This window comes from Saccostrea echinata, unplaced genomic scaffold (genome assembly GCF_033153115.1).
Source record: "Saccostrea echinata isolate AGI-Se365-2 ecotype Australia unplaced genomic scaffold, CSIRO_AGI_Sech_v1 ptg000056l, whole genome shotgun sequence".
Taxonomy (NCBI): Eukaryota; Metazoa; Mollusca; class Bivalvia; order Ostreida; family Ostreidae; genus Saccostrea; species Saccostrea echinata.
Window position 1 is genome coordinate 14,137,861 of NW_026889805.1, and position 22,306 is coordinate 14,160,166.

A 22,306-nucleotide genomic window follows, 5' to 3' on the forward strand; every position below is an offset into this window, starting at 1 on the left:
TGGATACAGATTTATAAAATATCCTATAAAATGAAAAGCTAATATAAGAACACTGTAGCCACTCCAATGATTTCAAACAGCAATGTTTACTTCATGAAGTACACACTAGGAAATAAAGTGACACAGAATTAACTGACAACACTCAACTTGTGTAAACTAATGAAGAAAAGACAGATTTACATACAAATTCACACATGTCTACACATATTTCAAGAACATTTTATCTCCTCTTAACAGCACACATGTTAAATGTGAAACAATAAAAGAAAGGGATAAAAAGGGACAGAAATGATTAGATTCAACATAAAATGTACATAATTTGTTTGTGAATGTAATGAAGCCAGAACTTTTTAAAAATATTTTTTTTTTGTGATTCTTTCAATAATTTTACAGCAGCTTATTATTAAAGATTAACAGTCTCAAGCTCACGTGTGTTATTGGAAATTGATTGCATACACTTGAATCTTACTCTATGTATTGGTATTCAATATATATAACAACATTTGTAAAAGTCAAAACAGATGAACATAATAATTTGGTAATTCTCTGTCTACAATTGACAATTCAATTGAAATGTTTAAAATAAGAAAGATTTTTCTTTGAAAATTCATAATATTTTAGTTAATTTATTTGCTGTTTAACATATGAAACAAAAATCATAGACAAAAGAAAGAGGTAATGAAAAAATCTAATAAATCACACACAATTCAAACATAATTATGTAATATTAATATATACATACAATAAATAATACGACATTGGACCAGCATTAAGATTATCAAAGACTTTAAAATGTGAGATATACAACAGACTCTTTGGCAACAAGAAAAATAATTAAATATTTTGTTTTAAAAGATCAATACCCAATAACAAATGAGTTGGCTACTTGAAGGACCAAATTATACCTGAAATCAAATTACTTAGTCAACCCTAAAGATATTATATGTAGATCTGTCCACACCACATAATACATGATTAACATCTTCAAAAGGAGAGGGTGTAATCTAAAGCAGCTCTTAGTATGTAATTAATCCCATTTTCAAAGTATCATCTCAATTTTTGCTTTTGTTTTGTTCTGTTTTTTTTTTTTTTTTTCAAACAAGAGATGAATTCACAATCACAACCTTTCATATTCCCTGATTTGAATTTTATAGATTATCAATCAAATTCATCTATCTGGCATGCTTTCATATGAAATACAAATAAATTTTCCCAATGATATAAACCAATATATTGTTTAGAAGTCTTCCAAAGTTTCGGATATGTGAAATTATATTGTATAAATAAATAATAATAATTTAAAATTATACAGTACATGTAGTTTCAAAACTTTGTCTATCAATATACATGTAAACATTTAAGTATCCATACTGTCCAATTCAATTTAATATCATGTTTATTATGTAATTTAATGGCTGCATAAATATTTGTCCTGAGCATATAGGTTTTAGTTCAAAACAGTGTTTATATTAAATTCAATTAGCAATACAATATGCTATAATTCTGCAGTGGCACACAGCCTATATTGACCCTCTCCTATCTTATATTGTAAGTTTTTTACAGAATTAAGAAATCTTGTTATTTATGACTAAGTACACAACAGTAACTACACTGTTACATCTTGTTTTTTTATTTAATTATCACAGATAAAACGTAAATTAATACTGCTTGTGTGATTTAAAATCTTCAATATAAGACTAGGCAAATGTATGTCTTTGTGTTCATATGTATAAGATTTATTTGTAAACCTGAATTATTTTCAGTATTGCTGAATGCTCATGACTATTCTAATATTTCCAGGAAAAAAAAATTAAAAATCTAAACCAAAACTTTCTTCTACTAAATAATATAAATGTTGGAAAGAAAAAATATCATAAATATATAGATTTGATCTATATAATATGTGCCAGAATATTTTTTCATTTATTTTGAAATTTCAATGCAGAAGAGCTGCCTCTTTATTCCTGTATGAAAAACCTGAATTTGTATCAGTCTAAAACTGACTATCCATTTGTAAAATCTGAATATGTACCATGTTAAAATTTGTAAAATTTACAGCATATAACAGTTTCCTCATCACTCCACATGAACACACCCACTCACACATATAAATACACACATATAAAGATGTATATTAAAATTTCATAACAATATGTAAACAGCTATACTCTTGGATAACACTGAAGTCATTTTTATCCATATATATATTACGGATGGAATTTTACCACATGGTCTGACATTATAGACAGAAGTGGTGGATTTTTTTCTTACAGTGGTGTGTGAATGTCACCTACGAAGGACTAATAGCCCCCTAGTCTCTGTCCTCCACCCCGTGAACATTTCCGTGTGAGATCATCATAGCTTCCCCCAAGTAAAAAACATACAAGTATTACAGTCATGTTATCACAGCCTAATCCTCCCATCTGACAGTCAGGGGCAAGGCATCTCATCATCAGCTCCTCACAAATCTACAACACACATAAAATGTTATGTCATAATCTCCTCACAAACCTACAACAAACATAAGAAGTTATGTCACCATCTCCTCAAAAATCCACAATAATACACTCAACATCATCAGCTCCTCACAAATCTACAACAAACATAAAAAGTTCTGCCATCAACTCCTCACAAATCCACAATAAAAAACTCAAAATCATCAGCTCTTCAAAAATCTACAAGAAAGATAAATGGGTATGTCATAAGCTCCTTACAGATCCACAGTAAAAAACTCAACATCAGCAGCTCCTCGAAACCTAAAACAAAAGCTAGATCATCAGCTCCTCACAAATCTACAACAAACATAAAATGTTATGTCATCAGCTCCTCACAAATGCACAATAAAACACGCAAAATCAGCAGCTCCTAAAAACCTTAAACAAAAAGCTAGATCATCAGCTCCTCACAAATTTACAACAAACAGAAAAGTTATGTCATCAGCTCCACGATAAAAACTCAACATCAGCAGCTCCTCAAAAGCTAAAACAAAAAGCTAGATCATCAGCTCCACACAAATATACAAAACCAATATCCAATGCTCCTCAAAAAGCTATATCATCAGCTCATTACAAATGCACAAGTCAAGTGAATTATATATAAAACATTTTAAAACTCAATGAAGATATATATTTGTATTTTACTATTACATGCAGACGTACAATATGTCTATGGATAATTTTATGTGTGTTAGGCCTTAAAAAGTAAATAATTGGTTCTCAGGCCTGCCCACATCTCATTTAACAATGTGCATTACCCATTTTTATCCTCAAATGAATAAAAATAAAATTTCTCTCATGCGCTCGTACAGTGCAAAAAAAAAAAAAAAAAAAATCTGGAATCTCTTTGGACTGCAGTTTAGATACTCCCTTCAGTAGAACATTTGACAAACATCAACATGATCACTGTTGATTAAAAGTTGCTAGTTTTGAAATTAAAAAAATAATAAAAAAATCCCGCATGTTTTTTATGAGATAAAAAAAAATAAGGAGCCTCCCTCCTGCATTTATTTTTGAGAAAACTGGCCTGAGAACCAAGATATTAATTTTTTAAGGCCCTAGATGTACATGTGTTACTTGTATCACATGTATTACCAAACCAAACTTAGTCTAGCATATAAACGATTACTAATCTTACTATGTCTGGTTCCATTCCTTGAGCAATTCGAGCTCGCACAAAGTCTACTACCTCCTGATTAGTTAAAACATCCCAAATACCATCACAGGCAAGGACCAAGAACTCATGGTCTGGAGTGATCTGTTTCTCTAGTACATCAGGGTATGCTGAAATGATTTAACAATATAAATTTTAGCATACATATGAACAGCAAAACATTTGAAATATCAAAATATTCACATGTCACCATATATAATTCTATTTGTACAAAATAGAGGGTTATTCTTTTGCTACTTTTATCTACTTACCAGTTACAATCTGGTCTTTTGAGTCCTTTTTATCATTTTTCTTGAAGACAAAATCACCTAATGCTCTAGACAATGCAAGGTTTCCTGTAAATAAACATGCAAATTCAAAGAATTGTGATCCCCCACTTTCCGTGTCTTAGTGGTTTGGATGTAATTTTTTATGGCATATTGTAACTGTCTTGTTTGTGTGTCCTTTAAACTTCTTGATCAAGGTCATAAGTCAAACATAGGTAATCAAAGATTACGAAGCTCACCTCGACTAATGTTATCTTTAAGTAAAGCAAATTTCACATCATATTCTTTTTTTAGTTAGTGTACATCCCAAGACCAATATCCATGCAAGTTTGGTTGAAGTACGACTTATAGTTACTTGGAAATTGACCTGTTCAAAAAATGTTTATCCTGTTTACTAATTAAGAAAATTTTGGTCAGTTCAAACATCCAAAGTAAGTCTGGAAGTTTTCATCCTTAGATGCACCATCTATGCAAGTTTAATCATAACAGGCCATAATGTTATATATATAGCTACTCCAAAAAAAATTATCCTGGTCACTCATCTGGAAAATGTAGGTCAGATTCAGAATCCAAAGCAAGTCTGGAAGTGACCATCCCTAGCTACAACATCCATGCTAATTTGGTTAAAATATGGCTAAAATTCACTCACGTGGAAAATCTAGGTCAAATCCAGCATCCGAAGCAAGTTGGTAAGCGTACAGCCCAAGTTGGATCATCCATGCAAGTTTGGTCAAGGTAGGGCTTATAGTTACTTGGGAATGGACCTGCTCCAAAAGCTTTAACCTGGTCACTCATCTGGAATATCTAGGTCAGATCCAGCATCCGAAGCAAGTGTGGTAGTGTCCATCCCTAGATGCATCATCCATGCAAGTTTGGTCCAGGTAGGGCTTATAGTTACTTGGGAATGGACCTGCTCCAAAAACTTTAACCTAGTCACTCATCTGGAATATCTAGGTCAGATCCAGCATCCAAAGCAAGTGTGGTAGTGTCCATCCCTAGATGCATCATCCATGCAAGTTTCTTCAAGGTAAAGGCTTATATTTACTTTGGGAATGAACCTGCTCCAAAAACTTTAACCCTGTCACTCATCTGGAAAATGAAGGTCAAATCCAGCATCCGAAGCAAGTGTGGTAGTGTCCATCCCTAGATGCATCATTATATGCAAGTTTGGTCAAGTTAGGGCTTATAGTTACTTAAGAATGGACCTTCTCCAAAGACTTTAAATTGGTCACTCATTGGAAACTGTAGGTCAGATCCAGCATCTGAAGCAAGTGTGGTAGTGTCCATCCCTAGATGCATCATTGTATGCAAGTTTGGTCAAGGTAGGGCTTATAGTTACTTAAGAATGGACTTGCTCCTAAAACTTTAACCGGGACGCTAACGCTAATGCAGACGCCTGGGGTATGGCATAAGCTCATCTCAACTTCGTTGAGGTGAGCTAAACATGATACAACTTTCTGAAAGGTGTTGTCATAAAAAACGTACATGTAAAATATAAAAGCTCTATCTTTTCTCATTCAAAAGATCTTACCAATGTAACCAAAAAAAAATGAAAAAGGCTGTAGGTTAAACATAGAGGTTGAGGTCATCAAAAACCAAAGTACATTCAGAAGGGCTTGAAACAGGTAATGCACATGTCAAACATATATGTCCTATCTTCTGCCACACAAAAGTTATCAGCAATGTTAAAACTGTTGAAAATTAGGTCAAACTTCAAGGCCAAGGTCATGAGGTTAAAAATCACATGCATTTGGAAAGGTCTTCTCACAGTTATTGCACATGTCATATATGAATCCCTATCTTCTCTCCTTCAAAAGTAAGCAGCAATGATAAAATGTTTGAAAAGTAGGTCAAACTTGAAGGTCAAGGTCACTGGATCAAATATCAAAGCTCAGTCAGAAACTTCTTGTCACAGGTGATGCATTTGTCAAATACGAATGTTCTTTCACCAATGTAAAAAATTTTGAAAGTGGGGTCAAACTTCAAGGTCAAGAGGTCAAAAATCATAGTATGTTTTGAAAAAGTCTTGTCATAGGTAATGCACATGTCAAATATGAATGCCCTTTTTTCTCTCATTCAAACATAACCAATGTTAAAATTTTGAAAAAGTAGGTCAAACCTCAAGGTCAAGGGGTAAAAAATCATTGTATATTTGGAAAGGTCTTGTCACATGTTTAGGTAATATCATCAATACTATGTTTAAACACTTTCTGATAGACTTACATGTAATTCAGGTCAGCACAAGATTTTAGTAAGTAAAATTACGATAATAAAAAAAATCATTTTTACATGAAATTACGATTGTCTCTGCATTGCTGTAACATCACATCAAAACGTTCTCAAAACCAGCCAAGTGTTTCAAGAGAGTTGTATCATCCCAGCCCTAGAGTTTTGCAATATGTAAATGTATTTTTTTGAATGATATTAAGAGTATCTTGCATGAATTATTACCATTAACTCTATTAAATTCCACCCATCCTCCTGCAGAAATAATTCTCTTGGTTTCTGCTTCATTTCCTGGCTTGTGGTCATATGATAGCTGTTCTACCTGACCACGGACACTTGCAACACACCTTGAGTCTCCGACATTGCCCTATAAAATATAGGATGCAGAAAAAACTACATTGTGTATAAAAGAGTAGCCTTTTGACAGAATAAAACAAATCTTCACAAAACAGATGCAATACATGTACAAGTTTTTACAAAAATTGGCATAAAACATGAGCCAACTTGATGAAGCTCTAAAACTGTCTCAATGAAATCAAGCAACTTAGTATAAGGAGAAGTATTTTGAAATTAGAACACTACTTAAGAAAGTCTATGGTATACTGTATATGGTGCATAATTATCACAGTCTGTAGATGAACTTTGTCTTTCAGAATTTGGATTCTTGTTTTAAGTGACAGAAGCTTTGATACAACTCACACAGAAGATTTTGTTTCCTTTGAGTAACACTACATTGGCTGTTGTCCCAGCTAATTCATCCTTCATGTCGTTATCTGTGAGAAGATATATTCCCCTGTTGCATCAGATAATACATATTTCCTCTGTTTAAACATTATCAAATCATCTTTTATATAAGATTTAACTTCTTATTAAAAAAAAAAATGCATACCTTTCATCATATCTTCATCCAAATCAAGAAATCCTTGTTTAAGAGCATCAGGTATTCTTCCCTCAGCTGAAAAGGACATAGTGGTAATTAAGATTGAATTGTTTATCTAAAAAGTTTTGCAATCCCTTCTTCCTAAAAGGAATTGCTGAAGATTAACTTTTCTTCCTATCTACTTTTTTATAATTATGTTTTTTGAACATGTGTCCTGCTAATTTCTTTTCGATATCTTTGTCCCATGCTGTCTTTGCTTTCAAGTTTCTGAAGCAAAATACTTCTCAAGTTGAGAAAACTCAGGTAATTTTCATGTCATGGATGAACTTGTGGCACTTTGTTGCATGCTATACCTAAGTTGGTTTTCAATGTATTTGGACTTTACAATGGCCATGTTCCCCTTTGCATCATGTTAATTTACAAGTTAACATATACTAAAGTCACATTTTTTTTGCAGTTCATTAGGAGTGTAAAAAAAAGAGAGGCCCATGGGCCACATCACTCACCTGAGCACATTGGCTACACATAGAGCTAAATTCAGTTTAGTATTGAAAAGATAAAATAAATGTGTGATTGCAATAGCCTCCCCCATTGGAAAGGGGGGGGGGGTATGTTCACACTTGAATCTACACAAATTGAGGATGCTTCCATATTTCTTTGACTAATTATGGCTTTAGACGAAATATTTCTATATGTTTGATCTTCTATGTTGGCCCTACCCCACCCCTGGGGAATATGATTTGACCAAACTTGAATCTACACTACCTAAAGGTTGCTTCTAAATTAATATGACTAATCATGGATTTGCTGTTCTTGGGAACTTGGGAAGAAAATTTTAAAAGATATTTCCTTTATATTCCAATGTAAAACTTTGATCACCCATTGTGGACCCACCTTAGATCGAGGAGTCATGATTTGAAAAATTTTTATCAACATTACCTGAGGACGCTTCCAAATAAATAAAACAATCATGGCTTTATTGTTTTTGAGAGATTTTTCCTAATATAAATTCCTTTGTAAAAATTTAATTGCCCATTTTGGCCCCTCCCTACCCCTGTGGGTCATGATTTGAACAAACTTGAATGAAAACTACCTGAGGATGCTTCCCTATATATATGGCTAATCACGGCTTTGCTGTTCTTGAGAAGATTTTTAAAGACTTTTTCCTATGTCTAATGTTGATTGTTCATTGTAACCCCTCCCTGTCCCCAGGGGTCATGATTTGAAAAAAAAATTTAATTTACATTACCTAAGGATGCTTCCATGTAAATATCACCAATCATGGCTTCGCTGTTTTTGAGAAGAGGATTTTTAACGATTTTTCCTATGTAAAATTTTGATCGCCCATTCTTGCCCCACCCAACCCCCAGGGGGCATGATTTGAATAAATTTGAATCTACACTATGTTTGGAAGATTTCATATAAGTTTCATCTTTCCTGTTCCAGTGGTTCTTGAGAAGAAGATTTTTAAATGAACCCACCCAATTTTTACTTTTTCTAAATTATCTCCCCTTGAAAGAGGGTGTGGCCCTTCAAAATTTGAATCCTGTTTACCCAAGGACACTCTGTACCAAGTTAAGTTGAAATTGGCCCAGTGGATGAAATTGTAAAGAGTTTACGCCAACAACGACGACAAACAATGGACAAATTTTGATCAGAAAAGCTAAATTGAGCCTTCGACCCAGGTGAGCTAAAAATTAGGTCTTATTCATTTCAAATTTTGTATTCATATGACTTCTTATGATTTTGTTCAATACTTTCAATATCAATATTCTGTTGAATACTTTCAATATTCTGTTCAATAATTACAATATTCTGTTCCATACTTACAATATTCTGTTTAATACTTTCAATATTCTGTTTTGTATTAATATGACTTCTGTTTTGTATTTATATGACTTGTTATGATTTTGTTCAATACTACTAATATTCTGTTCAACACTTTCATATATTCTGTTCAATAATTGAAATATTCTGTTCAATACTTTCAATATTCTGTTCTATAATTACAGTATTCTGTCCCATACTTACGATATTCTATTCAACAATTAACAATATTCTTAAAAAATATTCTGTTCAATACTTTCAATATTCTGTTCTATAATTACAATAACCTGTTCCATACTAACAATTTTCTATTCAATAATTACAACATTCTGTTCAGTACTTACTATATTCTTTTTATTACTTACAATATTCTGGCCTGGATATCACTTTCTTATGCAGATGTTCACCAGCATACTGAGCAACTTTTGAGCCTTAAATATATACATGTACACATATTTGCATATATACATGTATGAACTACTATATATTGATATTAATGAAAAATTAATTTTTCTTACAAAAATAACAATTCAACAATTGTTTCATAGTAGTCCCCCCCCCCACCCCCCAAAAAAAATAAAACAGTACTTATTTATCCAGGAGAAGATGCATGTATTTCAGTCTGTATATTGATAAATTTTAAAGCATAAATCCATGCAGATGATCTGAGTGATCACTTGGAAAATACATATCATTTTATGGATTGAAAGTTTCATTCATTTATCACCCTTTTCTAAGATCTATTGCGAACTGATAAAACTTAATGGTCATCTATGTATTTATTATTGTTACATAATTATCTCTGTAAAAAGAAGTAATTGTCTATTTCTACCTCCATGGCCATCAAAAACCCCAAAGAAGCAGGTGTCCTTATCATTAGGAAGTGAGAGCAGATGTATGTGGGCATCCTCCATAGCTGGTATTTGTTAAGGTTGATTGACACACTCACAAAATCATTTCTATTGTGATTATTTACTTTACTCCATATTCTATTGTATTTTCATCTTACATCCTTAAAGAATACCCAACACAGTTTTTAGATATAGCCATTTCAATTTTTTCCCTATGTTTCACTTCCATGCACACTTTGGTTTTCTATGCCAAAAAAAGACGAAACAAAAGACCAATAGTCAAGAAGTTTTTTTTTGTTAAAATACTCAAAAAATTCCTTGACTTATATTTTTGTGGAATTTGACCAGCATCCTCACAACTTCAGGGGTTCTAAGTCTACTTGTAGTCACGGCCACAAGTGAACTCAGAAGTCCGAACTCCTGATGTTGTGAGGATGTTATCCAGGAAGTATATATACTTAAATCAGAATCAGATCATAAATTTTAATTATAGTTGGGTTTTATAACAAATAATACAAGCTATGTAGAGTTTTTAACCACATACTTAGGACTAACTCCTTTTATTTTACACAAGTTCAGCCTACTTGACATTTTAAACATTTTCTTTAGTATATACTGCTCAAGAAAAAAAAATGATAATAAAAATCAAATTGTTTGAACATGCTGAATGATATTATAAATAAGATTATGCAGCAAACATAGGTCTTTTTACATATACTTAAGAATAATAACCAATCTAGGCAAATGTGTTCTTTGACAGTTATGGACATCTGATAGACTGTCAAAACACACTGATGACTTATAAGAATGCATAAGAAAAGAGACAAGCAAATTCAAAGGATTAAGGTCCTCCACTTTCAGTGTCTTAGTGGTTGGGATGCAATTATTTATGGCATATTGTAACTGTCTTTTTTATGTGTTATTTAAACTTCTAGGTCAAGGTCTTGAAGTAAAATATGATACACCTTTTTGAAAAATATTGTCAAAGGTAATGTACATGTAAAATCTCCTCTCTTTCAAAAGTTATTACCAAGGTAAAAAAAAAATTGTAATAAAGACTGTAGGTTAAACTTTAAGGTCAATGTCATGAGGTCAAAAACCAGAGTAAATTTAGAAAGGTCTTGAAGCAGGTAATGCACATGTCAAATATTATGCCCTATCTTCTCTCATTCAAATGTTGAAATTTTTTAAATTAGGTCAAACTTCAAGATCAAGGAGTTAAAAATTCATGGTACATTTAGAAATGGCTTGTCACAGGTAATGCACATGTCAAATACTAATGCCCTATCTTCTCTCCTTCAAAAGTTAGCAGCAATGAAATTTTTTTCAGAAAATTGGGTCATACTTGAAGGTCATGGGGTCAAATATCACAGCATATTCGGAAACTTCTTGTCACAGATAATGCACTTTCCAAACATGAATGCCCCATCTTTTCTCAGTCAAAAATTATCTCCTATTTTAAAGTTTTTGAAAATTAGGTCAGACTTCAAGGTCAAGATCACAGGATCACACTCATAGTACATTTGCAAATGTCTTGTCATGGGTAATCTACATGTGAAATATGAAAGCCCTATCTCTTTTCATTCAAAAGTTATGACCATGGTATATATAATGTTAAAAATTTTGAAAAGGAGGTCAAACTTCAAGGTCAAGGTCACAGGGTCAGAAATTGGAAAGGTCTTGTCACAGGTAATGTGAAATATGAAAGCTCTATCTTTTCTCATTCAAAAGTTATGACCAAGGTTAATTTTTTTAAGACAGACTGACAGACAAATAAGATTTAACGTCCTCTTGATTTTGTGAAAGCAGGGGACAAAAATTTGAATTGAATCGCAGTGGTTCAGCATACTTTCTCGTGGATCTTGTATTCCACTACAAAATCAAAAAAGTTCTCTTTGCTTCAATGAACCCAGTTAAAAATACAAATGACAAATTATGAGTGATTCAGTTCATTGTTTTGATTATAAAAGCAGTTTTAATGGAGAGGGTCTCATATGAAATAAACTTGATCACTTAAACAGACAATTCTTACATGTATATTTAGAAAAATAATTTTCCATGACATTACAAAATATTCACTTTTTGAAAATTACAATTATATACCAATTGAAAAGGTACCAACATTTTTTAACTCTTGACCTTGGAGTTAGACCACATTTGAAAATTTTAACCTTGGCCATGATCCGTCATAAGGGCCTCAGGGGGGGGGGGGGATAAGTGTTTCATACACACATTGTTTTTTTTTTTTTTTTATATATATATAGTCCTTTTTATTTTGGATTTTTTTTCCCTGAAATATTTTTAGATGACAGCAAAACCATGCTTAAGTATGACAGCTGTTACAAAACATAATAAAATTATGTATATGTCATTTTGTTTGTGTTGGAGAGGACAATCCTAAGTTGATAGAACTTGTGTCCAATCCTATTAATTATGCTTCAATAAAATATGTTTAAATACTAAAAAAAAATACAAAACATACTTATCATAATCAGTATATGTTGTATGCCAAGTATTACTAATCTTATGTATATTCTATAAGTAAGCAAATAAACTACATTATAATATCTTATTTCATAATAAGAATGTAAGTCATCATACTGAGAGAATATTTCTTTTTTAAACTAGGCCTAAAATGAAAGAAAACAGAATAACAAACCTAATTATCTAATGAATGATTTAATATCTAGAAACACTACCAAGAGATCTGTGAAAATCAAATTATTTCATTTAGTACAAATTAATTCAAGATTATACGTTTCTTTAGAAATATTCACTTGCCTGATTGGACAGGTAAGTTGACAGTTTCAATTGCCTGAACTGAGAATTTACTTACCCCAGGCAATCTGATAACTGTTAATTTCGATAATTTTGAGTTTGGGACTTTTATTAGGTGGTGACATGCTTATACTACATTCTACATACTGAACTGTCGATCAGTGACATGGACGTATATTTCATGCCATAGCAAATGTTACCAGCAGGAAACTGAGAAAATTTTATTAAGCTTAGCTGGTGCAAACATTATTTCTTATAATCAAAGAGTTAAGCTTAAGTCATCTTATTGTTTGTCAGTAACACTGAAAGTTCAACCTATTGGTAGTAATGTTTTATTTAATCTAAAATTCATCACAGCTGTCATACCATAGAACAAATTAAATACTACAAAATTACGAATTATTTTTTTTTTTATTAAAAAACCATAATCTTATTCCTTCAAACATATACTGGTCCATTATGTATATTTAAGGATACTTATTCGCCATCCTTGCATACATGATGACCCAACTTTTACAAAGTTGTTCTGACAGCTAGAAGTTTCCTTCGTTGTCACTGGTTCAGACAAAGTCTGACCCATTCCAAATCTGTAAAAGATGTCAATAATTATTATTTAATTTTAAAGCATCACTTTCGATTTTAATATGTACAGTGTACATAAACAGAGCAGTGATAGACGGAGGAAATTCGAAATGGTGTCAAATCGTAATTGCCATGACAATTTATCTTCCTTTCTATAAACAGAAGTGTAACCGTATAAAATCTGTAATGCAAACCATTTTATCATTTAGGTTATGTCTCTGACTGTATTTCTTACCAAATTATCTGCTGATTATTAAGCCAATGTCATGAAATTACTTTGATTACGATTAGCCACATTACATAATAAACAAAAACAATGCTTCCGCGATTAAAAGTATGTTCGAGACCCAGAGTTTACCTATCATATAATCATATCATTAAGTAATGATTTAATTGATTTCGTATTGATAAACTTTGTGAAAAAGCTTTTTCTGTATAATTCTATCGAAAATGTTTTGTCGATCTTATGGGCCTATGCGGAGTAATCTGAGTGCAGAAAATATAATCTATGATAATTCGTCCCATGAGTGATTCGATTCAATTCTTTTGATTTCCATAATATTGAATAAAAAGAACTGTACCATAAAATGGTTTTTTTTTAATCATTAAATTGGCCTATATATTAATAAATAGGACTGGGACGAGATATCGATTCAATGCGTGGATGATACGCATATCGATACGTATGAAGAAATATCGAAATATATTGCAAAAAAAAAAAAAAAAAAAATCTGACTCATGTTTTTCTTTGTCTACTTAATATTTTGGGTAAAATATATAAAATAAATATGCTAAATATGAATATGAAATACATTAATTCAATTTCAATTTATTTATTTATTGACAACACTATCATACAATAGCATATATAGTCATGAATACAACAAACAATAACTTACATAAAATCAATTTAAAAAAAAAACATAATCATTAACACCACTGGTGTAAAATTATGTTGTTTTAGAACAGATAAACAACTTTTTTGAATAAATTATTCTTATTTACGAAGAAATGTTTTGTTCATTTCAATACAAACAAAACATTTTATACCAATTCAACATATCGTGATACATATCGTATCATGGCTCAAATATCGTGATACATATCGATATAGAAAAAGTTGTATCGTCCCAGCCCTATTAATAAAATCTATATCGATACCTAGCGCCCGAAAAAACTGAGCTTTTTCAGCCCAAAGATAAAAATCTTCTTTTAAAACATAAAAAAATCTCTTCAATTTGAATCTTGAATATTGGTCTCAAGTCTTACCCTTATCTGATTCGCACAATTTTTTTTTTTTTGGTAATTGCTGAATTAGTCGCATGTGACCTGTTTTGTTTACATAACAAATTTAAAAATTAATGAAACACTCGGTCCATCGGGCCTATAGGCCACTTTGAACACAAATTTCAAATACAAAAAGAAAAGAAAAGAAAGTACATGAAAACAATTTGTAAGTATACGCCTTTGAGTTTAGATCAGCAACTGGTGTCCTTTAGAAGATATCGGAAAATGTGTATGACATTGAAATACAACTTGCTTTCTTGTTTTCTGAAGAAAAAAAAAACTGACTGTCTATGCATAAACGAAGGAATACAAATATTTTGCAATTACTGAAGATAATTTTAAATAAGCATAAGCAATACATCCATATCTGACCATAAAAAGCAGTGTTTTCAAAATTTTTGACCGACATTGACGTAGCATCGTTTTTTAAATGGGGGGGGGGGCAGCAAGAGAAAAAAATGCAACTTACCTGAAAAGAAAAATTGTGAAGGAAAAAAAAATTATGTCCAATCTCGAAAATCCTATTTTGTTGAGTAGTATTTTTTTTCATACACTAGCACATTACCCTTATTTAACTAATTTAACTACACTGCAACAAAAAGGAGGGGGAACCGGCCTTTCAATAAACACTTTCACAGTAAAAGTTTTGTTTGGGAAAAAAGTGGCGGGGGGGGGGGGAGAACCCCCCCCCCTGATGCTACGTGCCTGACCGGTATTCAGAGTACAAAGTACAATAAAAATGAATTTCGTCTTCTACATTACATTACATTAGTATACAACTATTTCCAGAACAAACGGTTCAAATTTATCTTCAACAGGTAAAATTCCACAGTTAAATTGCACCAAAATTGAACGTTAATATTTAGGGGCATATCATGTACTACATGTACATAATTTTCTCTACCAAAAATTTGCTTTAAACAGGCCCGTAGTAACGGTTTCAAAAGTGCCCCCCCCCCCCACCAACATTGTTGTTTATTTCTTAATTGACTAGCCAGAAAATTACGTCATTTTTAATAGATACGCAGTCACCAAAGGTCTAAATGATATTTAATGCATTGTTAACTTAAACCAAGCAGTTTCAGTTTTTCTGAAATTCAAAGGGCCAAAAAAGGCCCTAAGTGAACCTTGTTCTTTAACTTTTCCATATCTTTTCAATGGTTGCTGCTAGGGCTTTCACATTTCACAGGTATATTCCTCGGTACAAGACCTTACTTTGGGTACCAGCATGTACATGTATTTGATTTGCATTTGAGGAAGTTTAATCTATAAGTTGCCATACGGGGGTATCAGTTTTTCACAAACACATCTTGTTTTTTTTTTATATATTATTATTTTTGCTATTACCTTAATGATTCTGAATGAGTGTCTTGAATACTTAGGGTACAGGTGTGTCAGTAAGATTGACTGTACAGAGGCATCGTCCCGTAGTCTTCTTCCTATTCAATATTTTTGATACAGTTTCAGACTGTTGTGATTATGTTGCAAATCTTGCATTTTCATGAGTATTGTACATCTTTCATTTGTAACTTCATGATAGATATGATTTATGTTCTTCCATATTACAATATACTTTAATATTATTTATATGTAATCAATCATTCTAAAAGGGAGCCAGTCAAAGCGCCCCATAAGAAAACTGTCTCGGTCAAAGCATCCCCTGATTTTGGTCAAAGCGCCACCTGATTTTGGTCAAAGCGCCCCCTGGTTTTCGATAAAGCGCCCCGTTATAGAATTTTACAGGAAATTGATGTTAAAATACCGTCCCCAAGTATTGGTCAAAGCGCCCCCTAATTCTTGGTCAAAGCGCCCCATGGAGAATATTCCTTAACGAAACCGATAGTGATATTTTGACAAATTGATAAATAATTAGAAACGGTTTCTTATTGCCCCCCCCCCTTTAAAAATATATTGTGGGGCGCTTTGACCAATACTTGAGGGAGGTATTTTATACAAGTAGCGTAATTTTTTTTTTTAATTAGATAAATTGAAAAAAGTTGAAATTTAAATATAAAATCCTGAAAGGAAAACTACTTAAATGCAACTATGTACAACATCTATACGCAAGTCTGAAAGTTTCAGTTCCCCATGCATCTTTGCATATGAAGATACATAGTAAATCACAGTATTAGAATATGTACTATAGCTAACAAGAGTAAATTTCTGTTCGGTAGTGTAAAAAGTAATCCGATCAAGATTACTCTCCATTTTCATTTTTCTTTAATATATGCATCAAAAAAAGAGAAAAAAAGGATATCATAGTATCTTGATACACTGTATGTGTTTTTAGGGTTTTATTCAGTGTAATAAACTTCTAATTTCCAAATTTTACATTTGTGTACGACCATTTCACACTTAGGCCTCCGCGTGGCAAGAGCTGAGCAACGGCATCGGTATCAATTTTTTTTTGGGGGGGAGGGGGGTGTTATTAAATGATACCGGCGAACATTCTCATTTCTTTGGAAATGTTTTCTTTAAGATTATTCAAACTTAATCTATGAAACATTTCATGGGACACGCTGAACAAAATTAACTAAAACTTATCTAAAAAGTATGAAATGTATTTTTCGGGATATGAAATAAATAGCATAAATTAGTAAAGTAAAGGGAAATAAAATGAAACAAGCATTCTGAGAGTATTGCATTAGCAATACTAGTCCCCTACCGGCAAGTGTAATCTGGTTCCCGCTAAAAATTGAAAATGCCATAATTCCGTCAAAAATCAATGAAGCGGGACGAAATGCAAACTTGATCTATAACTAATCAAGGTAAAGTCACATACCAAAGATCAGCTCAATTTCTGAAAGCGTTTAGAAGAAAATTGCGGAAAACCCCTAAAAATTGAAAAGGCCGTAATTCCGTCAAAAATCACTAAAGCGGAACGAAATGCAAACTTGATCTGTAACTCATCAAGATACGCTCACATACCAAAAATCAGCTCAATATCTACAAGCGTTTAGGAAAAAAGTGCGGAAAACCAAGTGGGACAGACTGACAGACAGACAGAGGGACAGACAGACAGACGGACAGACAGACGGACGGACAGACTCAGAGGAAACCTATAGTCCTCTCCGGTTTCACTGGTAGGGGACTAATTAAATAAAAATTTAAGTTTTTTTTTTTTTTTTTTTGAAAAATTGCAAACGAACATTCTACAAAAATATCTAAGGGGCGCTTTGACCAAAATCAGAAGGGGGCACATTGCTTGGGGACGGTTTCGAAATGAAATTTTTCTATGAAAAAATATGAGAGGGCGCTTTGACCAAATGACCAATATTTGGGGGGGGGGGGGCGGTTTTGTAACATCATTTTACAGTAAAATTATATTAGGGGGCTCTTTGACCAAAATCAGGAGGCACTCTGACCAAAATCAGGGGGCTTTTTGACCAAAATCAGGGAACGCTTTGACCAAAATCAGGGGATGCTTTGACCGCAACGGCCAGTTTTATTAGGGGGCGCTTTGACTGGATTTCTTCTGAAATATGCCCCCTGAGGGCCCTTGAGTGGTGAATAAACATTTATATATTTATATAAATAAGGCTTTAGTGGCTATTTTCGTGATTTGGGAAGAAAGTCTGCTTGTAATATCAAATGTGAAAATTCGTCTATTATTATAAATGATTTTTCGGAAACAGGGATTGCCTGTTTGGATTTTCTTTTTATTGCAGAGTTACAACTTCCTGTTCGAATTCTCCTTGAAAAAACGATGAGAAAATGAGTGCTCTTGGTGTGAAATATGCTTATTATTCCTTAGGAATGGCTGCTGTAGGCGCCTTCGGGATAAAATCTGTCATAAGCCCCCTCTATCACGTAAGTAAAACATCGACAAAATCTAAACAACCCAAATTCGAACAACTATGAGATTTACTTCGATCAGGTCCAGTACAATCAGTACATTTAGCTACGTAGCTAAAATTACCTACCGTAGCTTTATTTACCTACCTCAGGTAGCTTTATTTAGCTATTTGAAGGCAACTTTTCACAATTTTGCTTTTTATTTTAAAACGACAAAAAATCGAAAGTAAATGTCTACTAATATTTATTCTAGGTGTTATTTAAAAAGCAATCCAAAGCAGAGATAGTTTTAACATTGCTGCGTTTGAACACTTTTAAGGAAAAGATGTATTTCCATTGTTTGAGTAACTGTACACCACCTTGTGTGCGATGAGGCGTGGATAAGTATGACTACTTCGCATTGTGCTCATGTTAACCAAAACTGGTTTTCTTTGTTATTTCATTCAAGAAGTAACTGTTTGGTCACAAATTAACTGTTGTATACAGCCCCAAAACTTTTAAAATTTTGATTGCATTGGTGCAGAAAAAGACCATACATGCCAACTTTCCCGATTTAGGCGGGATCCTCCCGATTTTACCCTTTGATCCCGCTCTCCCGATCGGGAAAGCAAAATTGCCCTAAAATCCTGATTTGAAAAAAATCAGCCTAAAATTTCCGATTTTCAGAGTTTCCCTACTGCAAAATTTTGTCAATCGGGATTAGAATATCAGACTTGTTTATTCAATGCACACAGATTACTTCTTGTTTATTTAACTCATGCAGAGGTGTTAATTAGCCACAGGAAATCACTTCTCGCTTGAACGCACACAGCTGTTAAGGTACAGGTAACAATTAGCCTGGAGCGGTTAGGGGATTAAACTTTTTCAGTCAGAAGGGGTATGCATAGTGAAACACATAGATTTAGGGGCTAATTAAATATTTTATTAAAAAACAAAAATTAATAGTGATATGATAAGCTAACAACAAAATCGGAATTAATCCATGTTGATCGTTTTTTAAAAACAAAAGTAGAAAACAACTAAGCATAGCTGCTGATTTTATCTGCTTGTAATAAAAATATTGTAAAGTTTACCAGTTAAAATAAGATGAAAATTATTTAGATGAAATAACAAAGTCCTATACCTCAGGTACACTGAATTCCCCCCCCCCCCCCCCAAATGTAACATGACAAGGGAATACCCACACAACACTGCCAAGATTATGCAAAAGTTCATCATGATTATAACAATTTTAATTTTGGTTTGGGATAGGGGGTATCCTTGTTTTAAATAATTGATGATCTCAAGAGTAAATTTATGTTTTGTGTGTGTGATAAAATTAATCATCATGATGTTTACTTTCTAATAAGGAATAAAATGACACTTCTATTTAAAGTACATACCACAATAAATTTTCTTATCTCTCTTTCTCTCACACACACACACACACACACACAAACACCCTCACACACACAATGCATTGCATGTTTCAATATTTCTTTTAATATTTAATGTCTAATTAGGAAATTCTAATTGTGTAAAATGTAAATATATAGAATTTTACAAATGTTTCCCAGAAACTGTACAGTAACAAAACCTAATATATTTCTAAAACTTTGCAAAAAAATTTATTGAACAGAAAGTTGTACATTTTCACATTTTTAACCAAATTATGTGTCTTTTTCAAACATAATGTTGTTAAACTAAACAGACACCACTTCTTTAGTGAGAGAGGTACCTATTTAAGAAAAGATATTTGAATTTTGGAAGGAAAAAATTTGTTTGTATTATTTATTCTTAAATTGTATTCACAAGTGATATTGATATTATTAATTAAAAAAAATGGGATAAACATTTATTTTCACGACAAAATGTAAAAAATTTAAATCTTTGAAAATTGTCGTCATGCGCAAAATCCCCCATGGGAACTTCAAAAGTTGGCATGTACGAAAAACACATCTCCAAGAGTGATTTTTTCATGAATTGTTTTCAGATGAGTTCAAAGTTGAAAATTATCACTGCTCCAAAGTGCAATTTTCTGCACTTTCTGGGAAAAATGCTAATTTAAGAAATAAGTTTGATTTAGTAGCTAAATAAAGCTACTTCAGGTAGGTAAATAAAGCTATGTAGGTAATTCAAGCTACGTAGCTAAATCTAGTGATTGTACCTGACCTGTCGATAGACGAATTTCACATTCGTAACAGTTACCAGTAAAATAAAGATTCTGACACTTTCAGTCAAGAAAAACCATGTTTAAAAAAGACGTACCACACCTATATACATAAACTCTACAAGGGACGAAAGCTCTAAGCTGGGAAAAAATATCCCCACCCACTTCAGTGCCTATTTCTGGACTCTAAAGCATTAATTTATTTCGTTTTAATGGTTCTGTCCCCTACAGTTATGATTTTCCTAAATGTTGATGCGTTTGTTAGGAGCTCATCTCTCTAAATCGACCTGGGAAGAACGTAAGTTTACATGGTTTCATGGTAACAACGCAAGGGCGATAATTACGCGTCGGTTGACAATGGTTTTCCTTGGGGTGTCAATTTCAACTGTTACCCTCAAAAACGTGCACTATTTATATATTGTATACTTGACATTTTGGGTTTAATATATAAAATAAATATTCTAAATATGAAATACATAATAATAAACACCATTTGTGTACAACTGATATACGACTTCTTTGAATAAATTATTCTTATTTGTGAAGAAATGTTTTGTTCATTTTAATACAGAAAAAAGATTTTATAACCAATTCAACATATCGTGGCTCTAATATTGTGAAACATATCGATATAGAAAAAGTTGTATCATCCCAGCCCTAGTGATAATCATGGTATAACATATAGCATGCTAGTATAGCAAGTGTCCTATAAATTATGTAACAAATTAGTTAATATACATTAAATGAAATGAGTCTTCCCGGTGTCGCGTTAGCCTGGAAAACCAGACTTTAGCCAGTATTTATCATTTTCACTGTCTTTTCTTGTCAGTAAACATTTTTTCCGCGAAGCTGGAAGTCCTTTGGTGTTACCATTTGCTTTCGATTACCCTCTGAGTTTTCCCTATACATTGAATATCTGCCCTTTTTGTAAACTTTTACATACACATCAATATTCTTAACATTTATTGTAATGTTGATCATGAATGAAACATATTTTTTAGGGTAATTATGTGAAGAGTACCTGAGTCTGACTTAAGTAAAATATGTTAAATAGATAGTATGCACTGATCAAATAAATTTGAAAAATTGGCATTCATAAATGTGTTTCAAGGATACACTTTTGCATCCAAAGTACAAATTTTATTCCCATTATGTAAACTCGATGCTGTCAAGACCATGCTCTGGAATTTGATTACAGTGAGTATTCGTAAATTTCCTAAATTCTACATACCTACCAGTGGAGGATTTTGTAATAAAATAATTGTTGATGAAGAATTTTTTAACACGAAAATGTCAATTTAAAAAAACAAAATTTGACCTACTGACTAGACAAAACGTTCATATTTTAAGGTAGTCTGATCCTCAGGTTCTGAAAATCAACAGTTAAGTAATTGATAATGCTCTCAAAAATGTCTCTGAATTCACAAAGTAATGTATATTGGTATTTCTCCAAAGTTCCTCATTGTAGTTAATCATATAAAGACATATTATATATATAGGAAAAATTAGCAAATCCCAAATATATTTCCAGGAAATTGCTTACTGGTATATATTCTTTATTAATTTCAATTGTTATATATATCATAATAATGCATAGTATGATATAGAGTTTAAATGTGCTACCATTGCAAAACATCACAGATCACTTCTAATTTAATCACATACTAATAAGCAATGTTATACAAGGCAAGATTAAAGGAACTTTGATTTCTCTAAAAGTGTACTTATTTTTATACTTTTCCGGGGTACAAATGTCAACTTTTTAGAAGACCATATCTAAGACATCAAAGAACATTGAGTCATATTGAGATGTCTGAAATGAAAATCGTTGCTTGAAAAGATTTTAATTTCAATTAAGCTTCATTATGAGCCTTCTTTAATTGAAAAATAATTTTAAGAGTTATCGTTCCAGGGTGAGGAGCGGATATCCTTAAAAGTGACTAGTCTCCTTTTACACTGGCAATGGCTTAGAAAATTAGAATACTGAAAGTACTGT

At 32.3% G+C, this 22,306-nt stretch overlaps 1 protein-coding gene across 1 annotated transcript; it reads right to left on the reverse strand.

Moving 5' to 3' along the window:
* Positions 1-638: 638 nt before the first annotated feature.
* On the reverse strand, positions 639-13,400 carry LOC133173968 (probable protein phosphatase 2C T23F11.1). The gene is made up of 10 exons (XM_061309027.1): positions 13,315-13,400; positions 12,975-13,084; positions 9,701-9,784; positions 9,234-9,299; positions 7,051-7,116; positions 6,861-6,934; positions 6,387-6,528; positions 3,921-4,004; positions 3,634-3,779; positions 639-2,468 (listed from the first exon to the last, which is right to left on the reverse strand). The coding sequence occupies exons 2-10, from the start codon at positions 13,075-13,077 to the stop codon at positions 2,301-2,303; spliced, it is 933 nt and encodes a 310-aa protein (XP_061165011.1). The 5' UTR covers positions 13,078-13,084; positions 13,315-13,400; the 3' UTR covers positions 639-2,300.
* Between the last annotated feature and the right edge of the window lie 8,906 nt (positions 13,401-22,306).